The sequence below is a fragment of the Hermetia illucens genome, chromosome 6 (assembly GCF_905115235.1).
Source record: "Hermetia illucens chromosome 6, iHerIll2.2.curated.20191125, whole genome shotgun sequence".
NCBI classification, from domain to species: domain Eukaryota; kingdom Metazoa; phylum Arthropoda; class Insecta; order Diptera; family Stratiomyidae; genus Hermetia; species Hermetia illucens.
In genome coordinates, this window is record NC_051854.1 from 74,844,033 (window position 1) to 74,863,044 (window position 19,012).

The following is a 19,012-nucleotide window of genomic DNA, read 5'->3' on the forward strand; positions in this document are numbered from 1 at the left end:
GGACAAAGGCTGAAGAAAAAGAAGATGTAGGAATCATGGGTTATGGGTTGAGAAATTAAGGCCATAAATTTTCGACTGCTAAACTGTTGCCTGCCAACCGAAGCCCGTCCTGCATGGTGGTTTCAAAAGACCTCCGGAGAAGAAGACTACATACAACAAGAGCAAATCGAGTTTCTAGGCGGCACGGAATGCCATTACATATACACGGGTTAGGTATGAGGTCACATATGCCGATAACGCCTAGATAGTTTTCTTGTGTATGGTTTACCATCGCATGCATCATATACTCGATAATAACATCATAGTAAATGCCCAAAATTTTCTACTCGCAAGTAATTGAAGAACGTCGAACATCCCCAATGCTTTTCATGCTCCATACAAATTCGAGCAATGCGCCGGGAGACGAATCTCCTGTATGTAGTCTTCTCGTTTCCGGGCTACGTTAGCTAACGACCCAGGTGATGGGACATTACTACCGCCAAACTTACTATAAATAGTCAACAGGGAGATAACGTGACTCTTTGGTGCCAAAAGGCTAATAGTAAAATGCATGGCCGTATAGCAATGTTAGGCAAGAGTTCCAACATCAACAAGAGAGTATCGAGACTATTAGAGTATCTAGCGACGGAACTGCGGGTGATAGGGTAATCTCCGCCACTTAAGTTGAAGTTTAGGGTGGGTACTTCTTGCCTCCTCTCCCCTCCTCCGAAGGCCGCATTTCCTTACAAACGTGGAGTTACGTGAAGTGGAATTCCGACACCCTTGCCTTGGTGGATGCATCCTACAGCCCGCAGGCACACCTTGCCCAATGATTTCCCTCATAACGGAGGGAACATCGCTACACCAATATCACTAAGTCGTCAGCATATGCCACCACCTTCACCCCACTCCTGCCAAGTATCCGCAGAATTTCGTTCATCAATGTCAACTAGAGCACCGAAGACAAGGGGACACCCTGGAAACTACCTCTGTTTATAGCTAGATAGATAGATTTATATTATACTTTATTAGCTAATGGATAGATGCTACCCAATGCATAAGATGCCCTTAAAATAATATTCTGGTTAGAGCTTCCTTGATGTCTTTGATACAAACATTGTTGAATGCTCCTTCTATATCCAGCAAACTAAGATATATCGCTTGCAGTGTAACACTTGTTCAACCGTGTTAATTACCCCGTGAAGAGTGTTGAGATTTGGACTCCATAACCGTCCTTAAGTGGATGTTCAAGACACGCTCTGGGATGCTCAAGTCGAAATAGGTGAGACTGACTAGCCAAAAACTCATTGCCAGGCCTGCCCGCTTTCGGTATGAAAACCAGACACGCCCCTATATAGGATACAGTATGTATTCAAACGAAATATAGCTCTGGTAAATCTCTACAAGCCACGAAATCGCCCATTTTTGCTGCTTCTGGGGCAAGACTGGCATTATACCATCCGGGTCTAGAAATTCATATCAGGAGAAGCGGTTTATAACTGAGTGGATTTTTTCCTCCATAAAGCGGATTTGATAATCTCACAAGATCGCTGGCGGGGAAGTGCTTATAGAATAGCAGCTCCAGAGTCTCACCGGAACATTATGTCCAGAAACCCTCCGACTTATGTTGGGCTAAAATCAAACTGAGTCCCGCGACTCACTGGTGTTTTCAACAAGAAGAACGATCCCCGGGCTGTTCCTTCGGTTCATTCCCCCAGATGCGACTGCCCCTAAAATATGACTAAAGGTAAACGAACCCTGATCATCTCGGTTAACCTACTCCCACACCGGTTTCCAACGGCCACCATGGGGAGGTGAGGACTGGGTGAATTAGGCAACCTTAACCTGCGTAATCACACCAGTTTCCCATTGGGTTTGTAGCAAAGGTGACTAAAAGAGATAGAAAGATGTGAGTTTTGAACATATATATTTCGAAATTCTATTGCTATCTGTCCTCACGGCTGCGACCCTTTACCGTCAATGCACCCAAACGCAGTAAAGCCGTTGGTGTTGAATGTCTCTCTGCGAAACTTGCTATAGCTGCAGAGTTGTTACTTCCCTTCAGTGGTAGCCTGAGAAAGTCTGTCAGTAAAGAGTCAACTGCGAGTGATCGATGCACATCGTAACACATTGGGAGGCCTCAGAGCCGTCGACAGTTCTCTGTCGATGGGGTAATGTGAGCCTAGCACTGCCAAGGTGGTAGCTGTGGAATGTATCAGGAGCCAGCCGAGTAATATGCTTTGAACTGGTATTAATAGACTGCGTTCCTCTAAGTTTAGGTCAGGTCTCAGGAAACTGAGGTAGAGACTTTGTTCCCGATTGTACACCCATTCCCGACTATTACAGCGCACCCTCTTGCACACAATGCGCTGGTAAGATTTCCATGAAGAACAAAAATAATACAATTAACGAAATTGGTGAAATAATATTGAAGGGGGAAAATGTGTCGTTCCTCGCAGCGTCCAGTGAAAGGGACAGTAAAGGCTGAAACACCCAACGCGAAAAAACTTCGTAAAGTGAGGAGGGGACGCCAAATATGCGTTCCTCTTCTTGAAAAAATAACAGAAAATCACTAATGGATTCAGACCTGTGCTTGCAAGAGTCGAAGAGGAAAGGTTTATCAGGAAATGCACGGTAGTGTTTAAGCGCGTGCAGTCTGCAAAGGTCGTATAGAAGAACGACACCGGTAGAAACCCATTTTCTTCTACAGGTGGACTAAGCTGCCGATTTAATGAGCAATAAGTGATGAAGACTTGGTAGGCATACGTACCAGTTATCTTCCGCCGTGTTGATTAGGAGGCGGAAGTGTCCTTGGATCGATCACATATTGAGAAAGGGCGACAACTAGGTCAACGGTCAAGCAGTGCACTGCAGGATAGACTGACGCGGAATATATCTCCCTGATGCAAACCTATCTCTCTTTGAGGATGAGCTGTCTCTCCCCTAGGGCGATGTCTGGCTTTTTAGGGGCCAAGCTTTTCGTCTACCAAGACCGTTAGTGAGTGGTAACAACCACACCCTGTCCGAGGTGACCCTACTATTAACAAAAGGCTGCGGATCTAGACTGAGAAGTCGAAAAACACCTCCCCCAATCCAGCGTGTCATACGAACCATAAGCATTGAATAGTTTGCAGTCTTAGTAACTGACTATATTCAAACGGAGCCTCACTGATACCTGCTCGCCTCAGTGAGTAAGTTAGACCTTACCGTGCTACTCGTGGGAATCAAATGAGTACCCGTAATACAATTTAAAAAAAAAACTGCAGCCAATAAAGCAGGACCCCGTACCGTACACAAACTGGTTAACCAGGTGGAGGTCCATCTCCGACATACTGAGAGCCAGGTGATAACACCCAAGAAGGCCATTCGATTGGTCATGCTGCCAAAAATGTTTCCCGAGCAAATACTTACTTACGAGGAGCAGGAAACCATCGAAGACTTTGTCGTTAGGCAGATGTGCAAGGGATGGACTGCTAAACTTGTGTTCACCGAGATACGCTTTCGACCAGGTCATAAACTGGTGTGACTGCGCAACAAAAGACATTGCAGAGTGACGTAGAACCATAGTTTCTAAATTGCCAGGCTGGGAAGGAGCAGAACTGTCAACATGTGCTGGGGATGAACACCAGGAGCAGACATGGTGACAGTTATTCTCCCAAAAGCCACGACAATAGAGACGTATGATCTCATGGACCTCCTAATCGCTCAGAGTGAGGATCTCCATACGCGATTATAGAAAGCCTTCAGAAACAAGGTGACGGACAAGGGTAAACTCCTCACGATCGGGGTAGATGACCGATCCCTGGAGGTAATGAAACATTGGAGTTGCCATATCAACTATCGATTTGATAAAATACCTCTACATGTGCACAGGGAAAAGCCGAGGTAAGACCCCTCGGAGGAGACACCGGGTGAAAAACATACCGAGGTCCCTGGAGAAGTCTCGAAAGCCATTGATGTGGAAAGAACTGGATCAACCTGGGAAGTAGACCTGCTGCCCAGTGAAGAGCAGAAATTGGACGACCTAGACCTAGGACTTCTAGAGCTCAGGGTGAACAACAACGCGCAGGAAAGCGCCATATCGGGGGAGGAGGACGATTCTCTGACAGTGGAGAAGAGCTCCAAACAATAACGAACCCAATGGCCAGCACTAAGATAACCCAGATAAACCTCCACCATGCGAAAGCTACATCTGCGGGAATTGCAAGGGCAAGTCCTAAGGAGAAAATTTGAATAGTGTTGGCTCAGGAGCCCTGGGTATACCGGTGGCAATTTCGCGGTCTGCAAGGAGGAAGCATGCAGGTAATTTGGGACTCCTCTTGTGAAAAATCGAGAGCTTGCATAATTCCTAAACGTATTTCAGAATATATATGTATGTCTTCCAGGGTTCCTGATCTGTGGCTATCCAGATCTCATTGGAAGCCAGGAGAAGGACTGAAGAGGCCGTCGTGGCATCGGGGTACATCCCAAGAGACGACAACCGGGTTCCATCGGAACTAGTCGCTAAACTGGTGAAATACTGTGAGAAGAGGATGTTACCACTTCTCCTCGGCTGCGATGCCAAAGCCCATTACGAAGTCTAGTGAAGCAGCTACACCAATCGAAGAGATGCGAACCTTCTTGAATTTATTCTCAGCAATAAGTTAGAAATATATAACTTAGGGAACACTTCAACATTTGTGACCAACACAGACAGGAGGTACTAGACATAACTCTAGGAAATACTCTAATGAACGGGTCAGGAATTGGAGGGTATCGGATAAGCCCAAAGAATAATCAGATTCGACATTGAGGGTAACTCCGAACTAAAAAGAATTGTAAGGAATTCTAGGAAAACGGATGGGGAATCCTATGCAACGCATCTGAGCAACAACATGGCGCACCTTCAACGGGTGGCATCAGGATCAAACTGAAACTAGAAACAGTGGTGGAAAACCTCAACAGGCCAGCTGTCCGGCTAAGACAGTTGCGTTATCAAGGGACGTATCATAGTGAAAAAGGAACCTGGCCAGAATGAGAACAGAGGTACGAAAACTCTTCATCCGGGCAAAACAAACCGGGGACTGGCAGATGTACAAAAATGCACTGACTGCGTATAGTAATGCGATCAGGGAAGTAAAACGGAACAGCTTCAGGGAATTCTGTGAAGGGATCAAACAGATCACAGAAGCAACCAGGCCGTACAAGACTGTAGCAAAAGACGGGAAGAAAGATGGGACATTTACCGTGAATGAGGAGGGCAGAGTACACCTACTTCTCAGAACTCATTTCCCGGGGATCTACAACACGGCGGCAGGCGACAACATTCTGCTTAGCACCTCAACAACGAATAAAAGAGGAAGAAAGGAGAACTAGAAACTAGCAAAAGAGGTGTGCTCAGAAGCTAGGGTAAGGTTGGCGGAAGGAACTTTTAAACCACTGAAATCAACCGGAGTAGAAGGCTTTTTCCCTAGCACTAGTCCAGAGAAGCCTAGGAATCATCTTAGAGTCTCTTCTGAGGGTGGTAAGAGCACAGCCCTGGGAAATATACCAAGCGATCAAGGCACTTAAGTCCAACCAGGTGAACTCTAAACTGGTATGGGAATGCCTTGAGGCTCGTCCCACAAAGTCTGAATACTCTGGGTTCCAGGCCATGTTGGGTTGGCAATGAGGCAGCGGAAAAACTAGCCAAGCAGGGAACGAGGGCATCTTTACACAGGCCAGAACCTCCTGTGGAACAGGAAACGGTTTCAAGGCTATAACATTAAAAAATAGAAAGGAACGATCGAGAGAACTATACTGAGCGGGCCTATCAGGAATGGACCAGTCCAGGGTATTTATTGTGGTGTGTGATACGAACCCATGCGCACAATGGATTGCTTCAACCTCACCAAAAATTACCTCTGAATCATAGGAGGAATTCTCACTGGTCACTGTCGGCTAAACTATCACCTAGGGTAGCTAGGTATAACTACGGACACTGCCTGTAGGTTCTGTGCAGAATGTGATGAAACTTCTATACAAATTCTGGGTCAGTGTCCGGCACTCGTGCAAAGTAGGTCGAGGCATCTGGGAGAACACTTAATACCAGATGCAAAGTTAAAAGATCTGGAAGTAGGGAATATACTAAAATTCCTAACGGTTATAGGCTTGCTTGGGATACTATAGTTAGTAGGTACACCATGGCTAGCAAAAGAGGCACAATAGTTCTTTAAGGACGCGGTGCGACTTTTCCTTAACAGAATAATAATAATGTATATGCCATCCAATAGAACTCGCCATCCTAGGCCATCATGACCGACGAGTGAGACACCGTTGAACTGTGTGGTGTAGAATAGTGGAAGAAGGGTGCAAGCTTCTCGTAAAATAATGGAGCGAGCTGAAGGATATTGTAAAGAAACAACAGCGACCATGGTTGACACGCAATACTACTCCTTGCGGACTATGACAACCATATGTGTATAGACTGCATATCTACGAATGGAGGATCGATTCGAGCAGTGGCAAGTCATAAATAGTCAATTTTACTCAAAGGATCGAGTCCTCCTTTCTTGTTGGACTTAAAGAAAGCACATAATATTTTCTGATGCAATGAAAGGACATTGCGCGGTGCTTAATCTATCGGATGCATTCAGTTAGTTAAATAGATAACCGCCCTAATAATAGGTACACGTATGCGTACATGTGCAAGATAAACTTTAAAACTTTGCAGCTCTCAGGTAAATACTATGATAATTTTCGACATTGGCAACCGAATAGTACAAGATAAGCTTCGCAAAAAATATCTGGGCATTATTGATCCTTATCTATCAAATTAACCTCATTAAACAATCACATTTTTATAGCCCTTTGAATTATCATTTTCCTATATCTTTTACATTAGATAGTTACGAAAAATACAATTTTTGAGATAAGATCCGAAACCTATTCATTGACCGTCTTATAACAAGTGGAAAGCACCTGTAAATTCTGACTAACCACATTTCCATTTGAATTTTATTTACTGATAAAGTTTTTACTTGCAAAATCCATGCCAAAAAGTGCAATTATTATCAAAGCAAAAGCGGAAAATTCAATGATAAAGTATTTTTGGCAAATGGTCAGTATAAATGTATTTTATTATCTACCAATTGGAACCGATAAATCAAAGTTCAAGTTCATGGAAACTGAGTATATAATATGTACAATAAAATCTGAGATTTCTTTGCAGTTTTTCAAACGTGGTGTAAGGATTAACAACTGAACAAGAATTTCAGAATGGCAGCTTGGGAAGGAAAGAAGTACAAATTGGAGAAGTCCGAAAACTTTGATGCGTACATGGAAGCCCTCGGTGAGTTTTGGTTAATTTTAAATTGTGTGCATTAAAAGATTCTTCAGTAATAGTGACAGTGAATGTTAAAAGTGGCTACGAAACGAAAAAGCTTGTATATATAAAAGTTGATTAAATAAAGGGTGGGCACTTCAATCTAACTCAAGGCATCATCATCATCATCAACGGCGCAACAACCGGTATCCGGTCTAGGCCTGCCTTAATAAGGAACTGCAGACATCCCGGTTTTGAGCCGAGATTCACCAATTCGATAAAGCTAAAAGCTGTCTGGCATCCTGCCCTACGCCATTACTCCATCTCAGCCAGGTCCCACCTCGTTTTGCGATTTGATGTTATTGGTTAGTTGGTTTTTGGTGCTGACGTTGCCACCATATACTTTGCCTTGCCTTCGTTGATGTGCAGCCCAGGATCTCGCTCCTATTGCCGCCTGCTCGATCTGCATGAAGGCAGTTTGTACGTCTCGGGTGGTTCTTCCCATGATGTCGATATCGTCAGCATAGGCCAGTAGTTGGGTGGGCTTAAAGAGGATCGTAGCTCTTGCATTTACCTCAACATCACGGATCACTTTCTCCAGGGCCAGATTAAAGAGGACGCATGATAGGGCATCCCCTTGTCGTAGACCGTTGTTGATGTCGAGTGGTCTTGAAAGTGATCCTACTGCTTTTATCTGGCCTCGCACATTGGTCAGGGTCAGCCTAGTCAGTCTTATCAGTTTCGTCGGGATACCGAATTCTATCATGGCCGTGTACAGTTTTACCCTGACTATGCTATCATAGACGGCTTTAAAGTCGATGAAGGGATGGTGAACTGATGGCCATATTCCAACAGTTTTTCCATCGCTTGCGCACAGAGAAAATCTGATTTCTTGCTGATTTGCCTGGAGTGAAGCCTCTATGATATGGGCCAATGATGTTCTGAGCGTATGGGGCTATCCGGCCTAGCAAGATAGAGGAGAATATCTTGTAGATGGTACTCAGCAACATGATACCTCTATAATTGCTGCACTGTATGATATCTCCCTTTTTATGTATGAGACAGATAATGCCTCGTTGCCAATCGTCAGGCATTGATTCGCTGTCCCATACGTTGAGTACAAGTCGATGAACCACTTGGTTTAATTGGTCGCCTCCATATTTAACCAATTCGGCTGTAATTCCATCGGCTCCTGGCGACTTATGATTTTTAAGCGGTGGTGGCATTATTTGTCCGTCGTCTTCAGTTGGTGGAACCTCCAACTCGCCGATGTTCTGGTTGTTCAGCAGTTCGTCAAAGTACTGAACTCATCGCTTCATTATACCCATTCTGTCGGAAATCAGATTTCACTCTTTGCCTCGGCAGGGCGAACATCGAGGTGTGTAAGGTTTCATCCTGCTGACTGGTTAGTGAAAATTCCGCGCCTGGTGCGGTTGCTCCCTGTACTTGTCGTTGCCAGGTTCGTCGTTGTATTATCCGTCCAGTCCAAAGCTCCTGTTGTGGCTTCGTAACTTCAGTTTTCCGTGTAGGATTGTCAGCACTACCCAACACCCAACCTGGAGGACCAGTTGGTACAATTTGTCCCGTTTTTAGGCGCGGAAGACTCGCTTTCATCCTTCTCCGTCTGCAGCGTTTCGTTAAGAAAGGGCTCACAGCGTCAGCATCTTATTTGCATGGCTTTGGAAGCAGTTAATTCGTTAACCTTGGCGTTGATGGCCAGATTTCCCTGAAATTTGGCACGTGTATACGAAATATCGTCCTCTATGCTGGTATAAATTTGGGAGTTCTAGGATAAATTTAAGGGGGTTTTTTAGTAAATTTCTAAAAGCTGGTAATAATACTATTTATTTGAGCAGATATCGGAATGGGACATATTTTGAGGCCCAGATTTCATTTAAGCGCACCACCCTGATCTTTTTCGGATTTTTGGGTTGCATAACTTCCGAAAGTGAGTCCTGTCTCACTTTGAGTGTGTATATTTTGACTCCTTACTCGCGCAGTTTGCAATTCATGTCAAAACCAGTATCAGATTCGGGAAGTACTAATTGCACCTTCGACATTCGATATCCCACATACACATCCCCCCTTTACATGTATCGGGAGCTCCCCTTTAAACAGCACGGAAATTTATGTCAGTCACTGTATACGTGGGATTTCAGAAACCATCAGCTACTACTTTTCGTGAAAAAGTCATCCTTGCTTGCAATATCAGATAACTATCAAAAGTATATACTCTACAATATGCCTGGCAAGGACCAGGACATATCAGGTTCATTCGTGTATTGCGATCACATATACTCATCGACCTTTATTACCCTTAATGCTGGGACAGACCAATTGGGATTAAATTATATCAAACCTTTTTAGTCTACTGACCACTTATATATCAATGAACACCCCATGCCTGGTAACTATTCTTGGTTACACTACTCTCAGAACAGAGGTGAGGAAGTATCTGATAAGCTGCTTCTAGCCAGGAAGGAGGCGTGAGTCGCTACTTTTAGTGAACAAATGATCCTTCCTCGCAACAAATGAATTTCACTGAATGTTCATATATTTTATGAGAACCATCTAGGTAATGTATTTATGTGCGCCATGAGAGAGTGATCCGTTTAACAGAATATCCCGGTTTCACTTATACATCGCTGGATTTCCGTTAATGAATGAGACGAGCAACTAAACATCAGCAAAACCTTTGTTGTTTATTTTTCGACAGGTTAAACTTTGCAGCATGTTTATTTAGTTCGAACGAGAAAAGTTTGGTATGTCTAGCAGCATTGAGACTTTTTCACCTGCCTGCTTGTTCCCAGTTTTTGATAGCAATATTAGAGAGTGCTACTAACAATCCAATTGCAGGTTTCGGTTCGAGCATGGGGAAAATTTAATCCTCTTTTCATAAGGGATGCGAGAGTTCCTTTCCCTCCACACTACAGTGTCCAGGTACCCAGAGTAGTTCCACCTCATTGAAGTTAGAAGTTAAGGTCAATCGGTTTTTACACTCCTGAACGATTTTCGAGGTAATTAAAGGACAATGTGGCCTCAATATCGCTGTAGATTGCGACGCGCCTGTCCTGCAACCGTTCATCAATCGCCCAGGCTTTTGCCCCACTTCAGCGTAGAAGACCCTTAAATATTGTCTCAATGGAGAAGCCTAAGCAAAAGACAATGAGACTGCGAATCTGCTGGCCGAGAAACGAGCAGATCCGCTACTAAATTTTCCGTCTGGAGGAACGTTTGAGAGAACTATATTTGGCAAAGTTGTAAGTGTAGAACAGTCCAAGTTACACATAAATCAAAGCGCTCGAATGATTGCTGAATCTTTACTAAGAATAGCCTCAGAATCATAGTGGATTTACCCAGAGGTCAGTGCTATTAACTAGTGAAACCAGGGATCTTTGCGCATCGTGTCTGCACTTTCAGTGAGTAGAGCGATTAAACCATCATACATATTTTGGCACAATGTGCGGCACTTGTGTAAGGTGGACTAAGACACATGTGAGAATACCTTATACCAAACGCAAGGCTAAAACATCTAGAATTAGGGAAAATCCTGCCCTTCTGCCGTTTGTAGAATTCACCGATACACTGTAGTTATGACAGGTAAATTGTAACCATTAAAAGGACACGATAGATCTTTAGGAGGTAGTGTAATTTCCTACTATTTTCCGAGTTATCACAATCTGGGCAGATGCCGGATTTGACCTAATATTAGCACTAAGTGCCAAGCATTTAGGCTTGAATGATCCTACCTACTTAAAAACTAAAGGGGCGTTGGTGGTGGTGGCCGGTGGTAGGTCAATGGGAGAACACCCCGCAAAATCGAGCACGTATGCAGAATGGTGTACTTCCGCATGGTTTGAACCAGACTGTGTGAAAGTCCCAGGACATCAAGGGAAGCCGTGAGGGATTTAGGTACAATACCTGTAGCTGAAAATATTATGGGAACTACAACCATCCGCTCGGGTGGTTCGGGTGGCGACCACGACGTCCTGAATAGCACACATGAACCCCTCCGTCTCAGCAAAGAGCTCCCCAGCACACAGCCATTTGTTCGATAAATACAAATCGACAAGTGGCTACCAAAGACAATTCACGTGTTTACCGTACATTGCCTTCGACTTCCATTCATCGATCCGCTCTTGGTCCGACTTCACCCCACTCAAAGGATTGAAAGAACGATCCTTCAAGTTAAGTGCAGTCAGCGCACAGTCTGCCTTACAGATAGCCGTCTGCTCTTTGCTGTAAAAATAAACACGCAGCGAGTCGACTTGGCGATGATGTTGTGTCGCCACGTCAACCACGTCCCTAGCTCCAATGTCACAAGGCAAGTTCATCCGCTCCACGGCAGACTTTGAATGATACATTCGGAATCTGGACATATTATAGCTGTCCGTATCCGCCGCAGGACGTTTCTTCGTCCACGGCAATATTCCGAATGCATAAACCAGTGAAGGGGTAGCGAATACATTCAACGCGCTTATTTTATTCTGCTCCGAAAGATGCGATTTCAGCACCAGCTTTATACGCCGCAGGAATTCGAACAGCAGAGCATCCCTCAAATCACCAACTCGAGCATGGGTTCCTTGAAGAATTCCTAGGTATTTGTAGGAGTCTGTCTCGGTCACAGCTTCGATGTGGAGGTCACCACATCCACCACCACTATGTCCACTCGTGATGACCTTTTGTAGATGGCTTAGTTTCGACACTTGTCTAATCCAAACTCCATTCGAATATCACGGCTGAACATCTCTATTATTCGCAACAGACTTGTAAGATGGTCGTCAGTACCAGCATATAGCTTGATGTCATCTAAGTAAGTAAGTAAGTGTGTCGGTTCGCACTTAGCACGTAGGCCATACTTGATTGCAAAACCATGCCCTCTAGCTTCATTCAGTAGCCATGAAAGCGGGTTCAGTGCCATACAAAACCCAAGGAGACTCAAAGAATACCCCTGGAAGATGCCTCTCCGTATACGGATGGGCTCTGAGGTATTAGCACCCTCAGATGTTCGTACTGAATAAGGTGGTATGCAACCCTTCCATGACTGTCGCCAATAACTTTATTAGTTTCGGATCAATGTGTTATAGATGTAGGATATCGATTAGCCAGGTATGTGGAACGCTATCAAAACCCTTGACATAATCGATATAGCAACTAAAGAGTTTTCTTTGGCCTCTAGTTGTTTTTCTTACAACTACCGAGTCGATAATGAGTTGCTCTTTGCAAACCCTTGACCCAACTCGGCAGCCTTTCAACTCCTCGGACAGAATGTTGTTGGTCTCGAGGTTCGCATTGACGCTTCCACTAATAATGGAAGTTATGAATTTTTAGAGGGTTGGTAAGCAAGTAATCGGTCTTGTGTCTACGGGGTCCTGCACCGTGTGCTTCTTAAGGACAAGGTAAGCAATCCCCGCGGTGAGGAAGAGTGGAAATTCTTCCGACCGACCCATGACCTTATTGATACTGTGCCAACCGACTGTGTACACTGGTAAATTTCTTAGACCAGAAATTCTGGGTCCGATCCAGACCTGGGCCCCTCCAGCTCTTCGAGCTATTTATGGCTCGTCGAACTTCCTCTTCGGTATGACCCGCAAAACTCATGCTAGGTGTATTGGCATGGCGAGTGCCTTCGGCGGTGATCCACTCAGCATGCTGGGTGGGTAACTCCCAAAGTCCACCCCAATACACTTTCGCTTCCGTCACCGAAAACTGTACTGGCTGGACGCTCTGTTGGGATCCGTTGAGAGATCTGAAAAAGCTCCACTGGTTCCTCGCGTAAGTTGCATTCTGGACACGTCTGGAATGATTTTCGCCATACCGTCGTCACCGAGTGCATATAACAGAAAGTTTCTGCTTTAGTGTGTCCAGAATTTCAACTACGGGTGTCTCACTGGGGATGGCAATAGTTCCGATAAACCCTCTGCACTTTATTTCTCACCCGTCTGCTGACATTGCCAGTGCTAATCTGAATCAGTCAGAAATGTCCTGCCTTAGTGACTCCCGCCGACGTTCCAGACGAATTTCCCATGGTGAAGCTCTTTGGTCACTCAAACCAATAGCACGAAAGCGAACCTTCTGACCGTGCAATCTGATAGCCGCAACTGCACCACAATACACAAGTGATTGTAGTTGCAGCAGCGAGATATCAGCACACAGCCGAGATGCAGTCTCATTGTTGATTAGAGATAGAATTCCCGGAGTTGCTGGAGATGCATATAGCCTGGTCTATGCAAACGATCCATATACGAGAATTCTATGCACGGTCTTTGGAATTCGTCCCAAACCTCAGCTGGACGGTGGAGTGCTTTGGCAAGTACTGAAACTGTTGCCTGCAGTGCGGCTGTTGCGGTTGATTCCGCCGCCTCTGCCCCCATCGACTCTCGGTCGCCAGTTTCCCCGATGACCTCGAGTCGAACACGTTCCCTGATGGTGGCCGGGATTGTGTCGCTGCGAGTTATAAAGTGGTATTGGTCTGCGACTCGGTGCATAGTCACGTGCGCGAATTGCGGGAAACGCTCGACAAATCTCTGGTGCAACAAAGGGCGGTAAGATGTTGTACCCGCCCCCGCCGTTATTTCGTAGTAGGAACGGATGGTGAAGAGGTTCATTTCTTCAGTCCATTTCATCCGCTGCCTACGCGAACCTACTGAAGTGATCGCCACAGATTGTGGCGAAACAGCTCCAGCAGACGGAGTTATGCTCCTGGTCGTCGTGGCGGCTAGACATCGAACCGCCCCACGACTAGCCGTTCCGACGTCGTGCTGTCCATTACGAGAGCCCGACCCAGTCACCGAGTCAGACGACTCCCGCTGGTCATCCGTACCGGACCTTAAATTTCTCCTTCTTCTCATTGGATGGATTTGCGTTTTATACCTAAGTGCCAGGTGTGGTGATAGTTTCCTCAGTGAGTAATCTGCAGGAATGCAAAGTTCCTGCACTTCCTCCCTCCCTCTTCCTTTCACAACCGGACTTGGGACCGGATTCTAGTTATGTATGTACCTCTTCTAATAGCTATGGACTTGAAAACCAGAAAAGTTCTTGTAGCTTTTCTACATACATTGCATTTTAGTTAGCGTAATCCCAAAATATTTTACCTCCATTTCCTGGTTAGCTTCCAAAGCTCTTAAGTGAATGCTACTAAGGCGGGTTTGGCTGGATTGATGTTCGATCCCAGTAATAAATAACTCTTCACGCCAGTTGGAGCACCTAGACATTAATACAATATCTTCAGCATAACGACTCCAGAAAATGAGTTTTGATTAGTAGGTGCTCCCTGATCTGTCCCTAGATACAACCTGACAAGCCATCGGTAATCAATCGGCAGAACTGAAAATTAATAGCTAACTAATAATTAATAACTTTAAAAATCACCATTTACCACAATATATTCAGATTCATTTCTAAAGACGAACCATTTTTACAGGAGTTAGCGCAGAAAACCGTAAATTGGGTAACACTATATTCCCAACTGTTTCCCTAGTCAAGAATGGAGATGAATACGAGTACATCACAGCTTCCACAGTAAGGAATAATGTTATGAAGTTCAAGCCTGGAGTTGAGTTCGACATGGATACCTTGGATGGACGCAAAATGAAAACTGTTTGCCAATTCGAAAATCCCAACAAACTTATCCAGAAGGATAGTACAGGAACAATCATTCGGGAGTTTACTGACACTGAATTGGTTTCGGTAAGTTGAAAATTAAATGAATTTTTCTGATGCCAAGTGAGATTTTATTCGTCGGTTTTCATTGCAGACTTGCACCATCAATGATATAACTGCCGTAAGATATTATAAAGCCGCTTAGAAAGCTCGATTCCAAGGCTGAGCAACATTTAAGTGAAAATTTCCAATTCTTACGTTAAAATGTAAAACATTCATTTGAGAAAATTAAAAATTTTTAATGATGATTTCATATCTACATCTACATCCTAATTCAAAATTTTCAGAAAATTTCCGGTAGATAGCAACTGAGTTAACTGATAACTACAGTTTTCCTGATGGCGATTAACCCTTGCATCCAGTGATCCCATTTAATCTTCCCCCACATCCATTAATTTTCTTGGCTCCATTGCCCCATAACAATCCTGTGACCAACGCTGTTCTTACTTTTCCTCAGTATTAAGCTCTTCGCCTCCTGGCTCATTTACGCCCTTTCTTGGTACCGACTGTTCCGGGTCGCACGCCAACCAGGTTCTTACTTCCTCCTTTGTTGAATTTCAGATCACCTCTCAATTACACATGGCTTCCCTCCTACCTCCCTAACCGTTCCTGTAAAGTTTATTTTCATTGTTAATTGTCCAGTTGGAGGTAAAGGGTAGTATAGGTTCCAGGGCGAAAATGGAGCATAAAACCTGGGAAATGCCTGCTGAACCAACACCAACAGCCCTACTACCAAACCCTACCTCCACCTCCATTCTTATCGAAAAGCTGCAGACGGAGAATGATGAAGGCGAGCCTCCCGCGCCTAAAAACAGGACAAATTGTACCAACTGGTCCTCCAGGTTGGGTGTTGGGTGGGGATGACAACCCTACATAGCAAATAACTTGTTACTAAGCCACAAAAAGAGCCTCGGACTGGACTGACAACACAACGACGAACCCGGCAATGACAACAGAATTAAGATTTGCGCATTTTCTCATGGAATGTGCGCTCCCTGTACAAAGACGGAGCTACCAAGCAGCTAGCCGATGCCTTGTCCCAATATAAGGTTGATGTAACAGCGTTGCAGGAGACAGAGGACAGAGGCCGGTTTCCTGGAGAAGAGCCACTACACCATACATTCTAGTGGCCATCCAATAAACCATGTGTTCGGAGTAGGTTTCTTAGTCAGCCGAAAAATGAGACCTGTGCTATGCACTCTGCACTTGCGAGGCAAATTTAGAAATATAAGCCTCATTAATGTTCACGCCCCTACAGAGGAGACTGCAGAATCAGAGAAAAGTACCTTCTACAAGGGAGTAGAAGACAGTCCCAGATATATTATCAAAATCATGGGGATTTTATCAGCCGAATAAGGACGGACCCTGTATTCAGGTGATACGTTGGCTCCCATAGCTTACATTAAAATACAAATGACAACGGACCGCGGATTATTTAATTAACAGTGTCAAACAAAATGGTTGTTGGAAGTACTTTGTTTGTGCGGAGAGTGGTACACATACTTACGTAGGCCTCTCCAGAGGGGACCACTTTCAACCAAATTGACCACGTGATGATTGAACGCCGCGCCACTTCTCAGCTTACATTAATTTCAGAACTTATAGGGGACCAATATAGACTTGGATCACTATCTCGTTATCACGATGCTAAGAACTCGAATAACAACACCGCCCAGAATCCCTTCTGACAATCAGGTGAGAGATAATATTGAATTCATCCGCACCACTGCCCTCTGTAGCACCTATAAAGGGGTAATGGATGCCAGAATAACTGAAGTCAAGAGTGATCCTGGAGATAAATGATCTTCACAACTACCTGAAAAGCGTTATCATTGATATGGCCACAAACATACTTGGCCCAAGCCGCAAGAAAAGTCAGAACGGCAGGTTCGACGATGAATGTAAGCTAGCAACGGAACGGAAGAATGCTTCATACGCAGTAATTGCATTACCAGAGAATGGCGGCCCGGTCTGATTATAGTTCAGGTTAAAGTTGCATAATTCGGCAAGTCCTCACACGACCTCCGCGTAGTGGCCACTGGATACCGTCTTCGGGCGGGCCAAGAGTGTGTAGGGCCGGGCTGGGAGTAGGCTCATCCAACTGACAAGGATCTGCTTGTCTGCTGGTCATGTGTTAGGGGCAATTAGATCTGGCGGGGAGATGGACTGAAGCAACAGCCCGGGGGATCGTCCTCCCTGCACCGGAGAAGGTGCTAATAGGACCCCAAGCCAAGGTGGAACAGCATACGGTCTTTAGTATGCGAACTCTGAATACCTTGGGCACCTTCAGTTTCAAATAAGACCCTTACCCTGGTGGCCGGGCCAGCCAGGGTGGACATTCTTCCCGGACTACTCGTGGGACCAAGACATGGACTCAATTAACAAAAAAACTAAAACGACGATAGAAGAGGAGGCGATGATGCCTGGCGCATCATCGGAGGACGAGCTGCTGGCCTCCAGCCAGGAGACAGTGGCCGTCGAGATCAGTACACTCGGTGCCAGCCGTAGCACTGCTGTGCTAAAACCAACCGCAGGGACCTCCCGGAGCGAGGCGTCAGACGGACTAGTGGCTTCCAGCCTGGAACCTACTGCCGTCAAGCTGGGTGTAGCGAGTACCACACATAGTACTCCTGACCCGAAGCCCTCAGCGTCGGGGGATCCCTCGAAAGCGAAAACCGACAAGAATGTCGGTCGCCGGAAACCGGCTAAGAAGCGAAGGTCCACGGGTGTCCTGCTCAAGAGGCAGTACCAGAAGGCCATGCATATTCTCGGCAAGATTGCCAAGAATAAGGAGGCCGGTACTGTCGACGAGCGGGATGAAAAAGACCTCGCTAAATACCAGGCCAGATTCCGTAGCCTACACAATGACGAAATCTATGAGCGATACCATGACCGTCCGGTTGTGGATAAAATCCGGCTCAATAGGTTACGGTGGGCGGGTCATTTAATCCGTATGGATGAGGATGATCCCACCCGGAAAGTCTATAAGGGCAATATCTATGGTAGAAAAAGAAGACGAGGCAGACCCTGCCTAAGATGGAGCGATGGCGTGGGTCAGGACGCCAGACAGCTTTTAGGGATATCGAATTGGTGGACCTCCGCGCAAAACCGGGATGTCTGGAGTTCCTTATTAAGGCAGGCCTAGACCGGATACCGGTTGTTGCGCCGTTGATGATGATGAAATACCAGGCGATTGTTGATGAATACAACAGCAAACGCCAGGCTGACGAGCAGAAGGCGAAGCCCATCGCTCTAAAACGCAACCGATCTCAAGACGAGGTCGAACAAGATAAGAAGCGGAGCAGAGTGGGCAAGAGCTCAGACGCCGAGCAACATACGAAGAAAATTGGACAGCAACCGTCAGCCGGCGGGCCACGTACTGCGAAGCCCTTTAGCGACGTGGCCAGGAGTCACTTATGGGTGGCGCTGGCGGATGGCAATTCTGCTAGCGGCAAACTAACGCTGGAGGTGTGGACCAGTGTTGAGGCTAGGCTGTCGGGCATGGTCTATGAACATCTCGTGGAGAACGGAGGCAAACACCCGGGGCTCACACCCTACTTTGATTCATCTCAGGTGGTCCGTAGGTTCCACGTAATAGCTTGCATGGACCAGTTCTCTAAGGACTTTCTCGGCTCGTGTGTCGCTAAGATCAGCGACGCCTGGGAGAGCGTTAAGCTCAAGATTATCCCTTACGACGAGATTCCCAGGAGACCGGTCGCTCGCATCTGGTTGCCGAAGATCCGCATGGAGAAGGACAAGCTCGTCCATTTCCTGCGTCTTCACAACCCCGGGATTCCCATGGACGACTGGGTTGTTATAAAGGAGGAGGAACCTCAGATAAACAGCCAGCCCGTACTATTCCGCATAAACGAGGAGTGCCTGGAGGCACTGAAAAAGGCTGATTATAAAGTGTGGTTCGGAGTCAGGAATGCCAAAGTAAAAGTGTTCCGCTCTGCAAAACCGGACGACGACCTTGACCCAATCGACGCCGCCAACGAGCAGTTGGAGGAGATGACGATCGACGGTCCGACGGGGGCTGACAAACCCCCCACGTAAGCAGATCATGCTGAGGGTAGCGCAGATAAATCT

The 19,012-nt window shown here is 45.8% G+C and overlaps 1 protein-coding gene across 1 annotated transcript; it reads left to right on the forward strand.

The window, feature by feature from the left end:
• The first annotated feature begins 7,148 nt into the window (after positions 1 to 7,148).
• Positions 7,149 to 15,179, forward strand: LOC119659662 (probable fatty acid-binding protein). The gene is made up of 3 exons (XM_038067874.1): positions 7,149 to 7,288; positions 14,685 to 14,950; positions 15,018 to 15,179. Exons 1-3 carry the CDS (start codon positions 7,216 to 7,218, stop codon positions 15,066 to 15,068), a joined length of 390 nt encoding a protein of 129 aa, XP_037923802.1. The 5' UTR covers positions 7,149 to 7,215; the 3' UTR covers positions 15,069 to 15,179.
• The last annotated feature ends 3,833 nt before the right edge of the window (positions 15,180 to 19,012 follow it).

Bases quoted from the DNA above. Each gene is read 5' to 3' on its own strand.
- LOC119659662 (XM_038067874.1), top strand. From the start codon at position 7,216: ATGGCAGCTTGGGAAGGAAAGAAGTACAAATTGGAGAAGTCCGAAAAC. The intron at 7,289-14,684 runs GTGAGTTTTGGT...CCATTTTTACAG, and splicing joins TGCGTACATGGAAGCCCTCG to GAGTTAGCGCAGAAAACCGT. The intron at 14,951-15,017 runs GTAAGTTGAAAA...TTTTCATTGCAG, and splicing joins CTGACACTGAATTGGTTTCG to ACTTGCACCATCAATGATAT.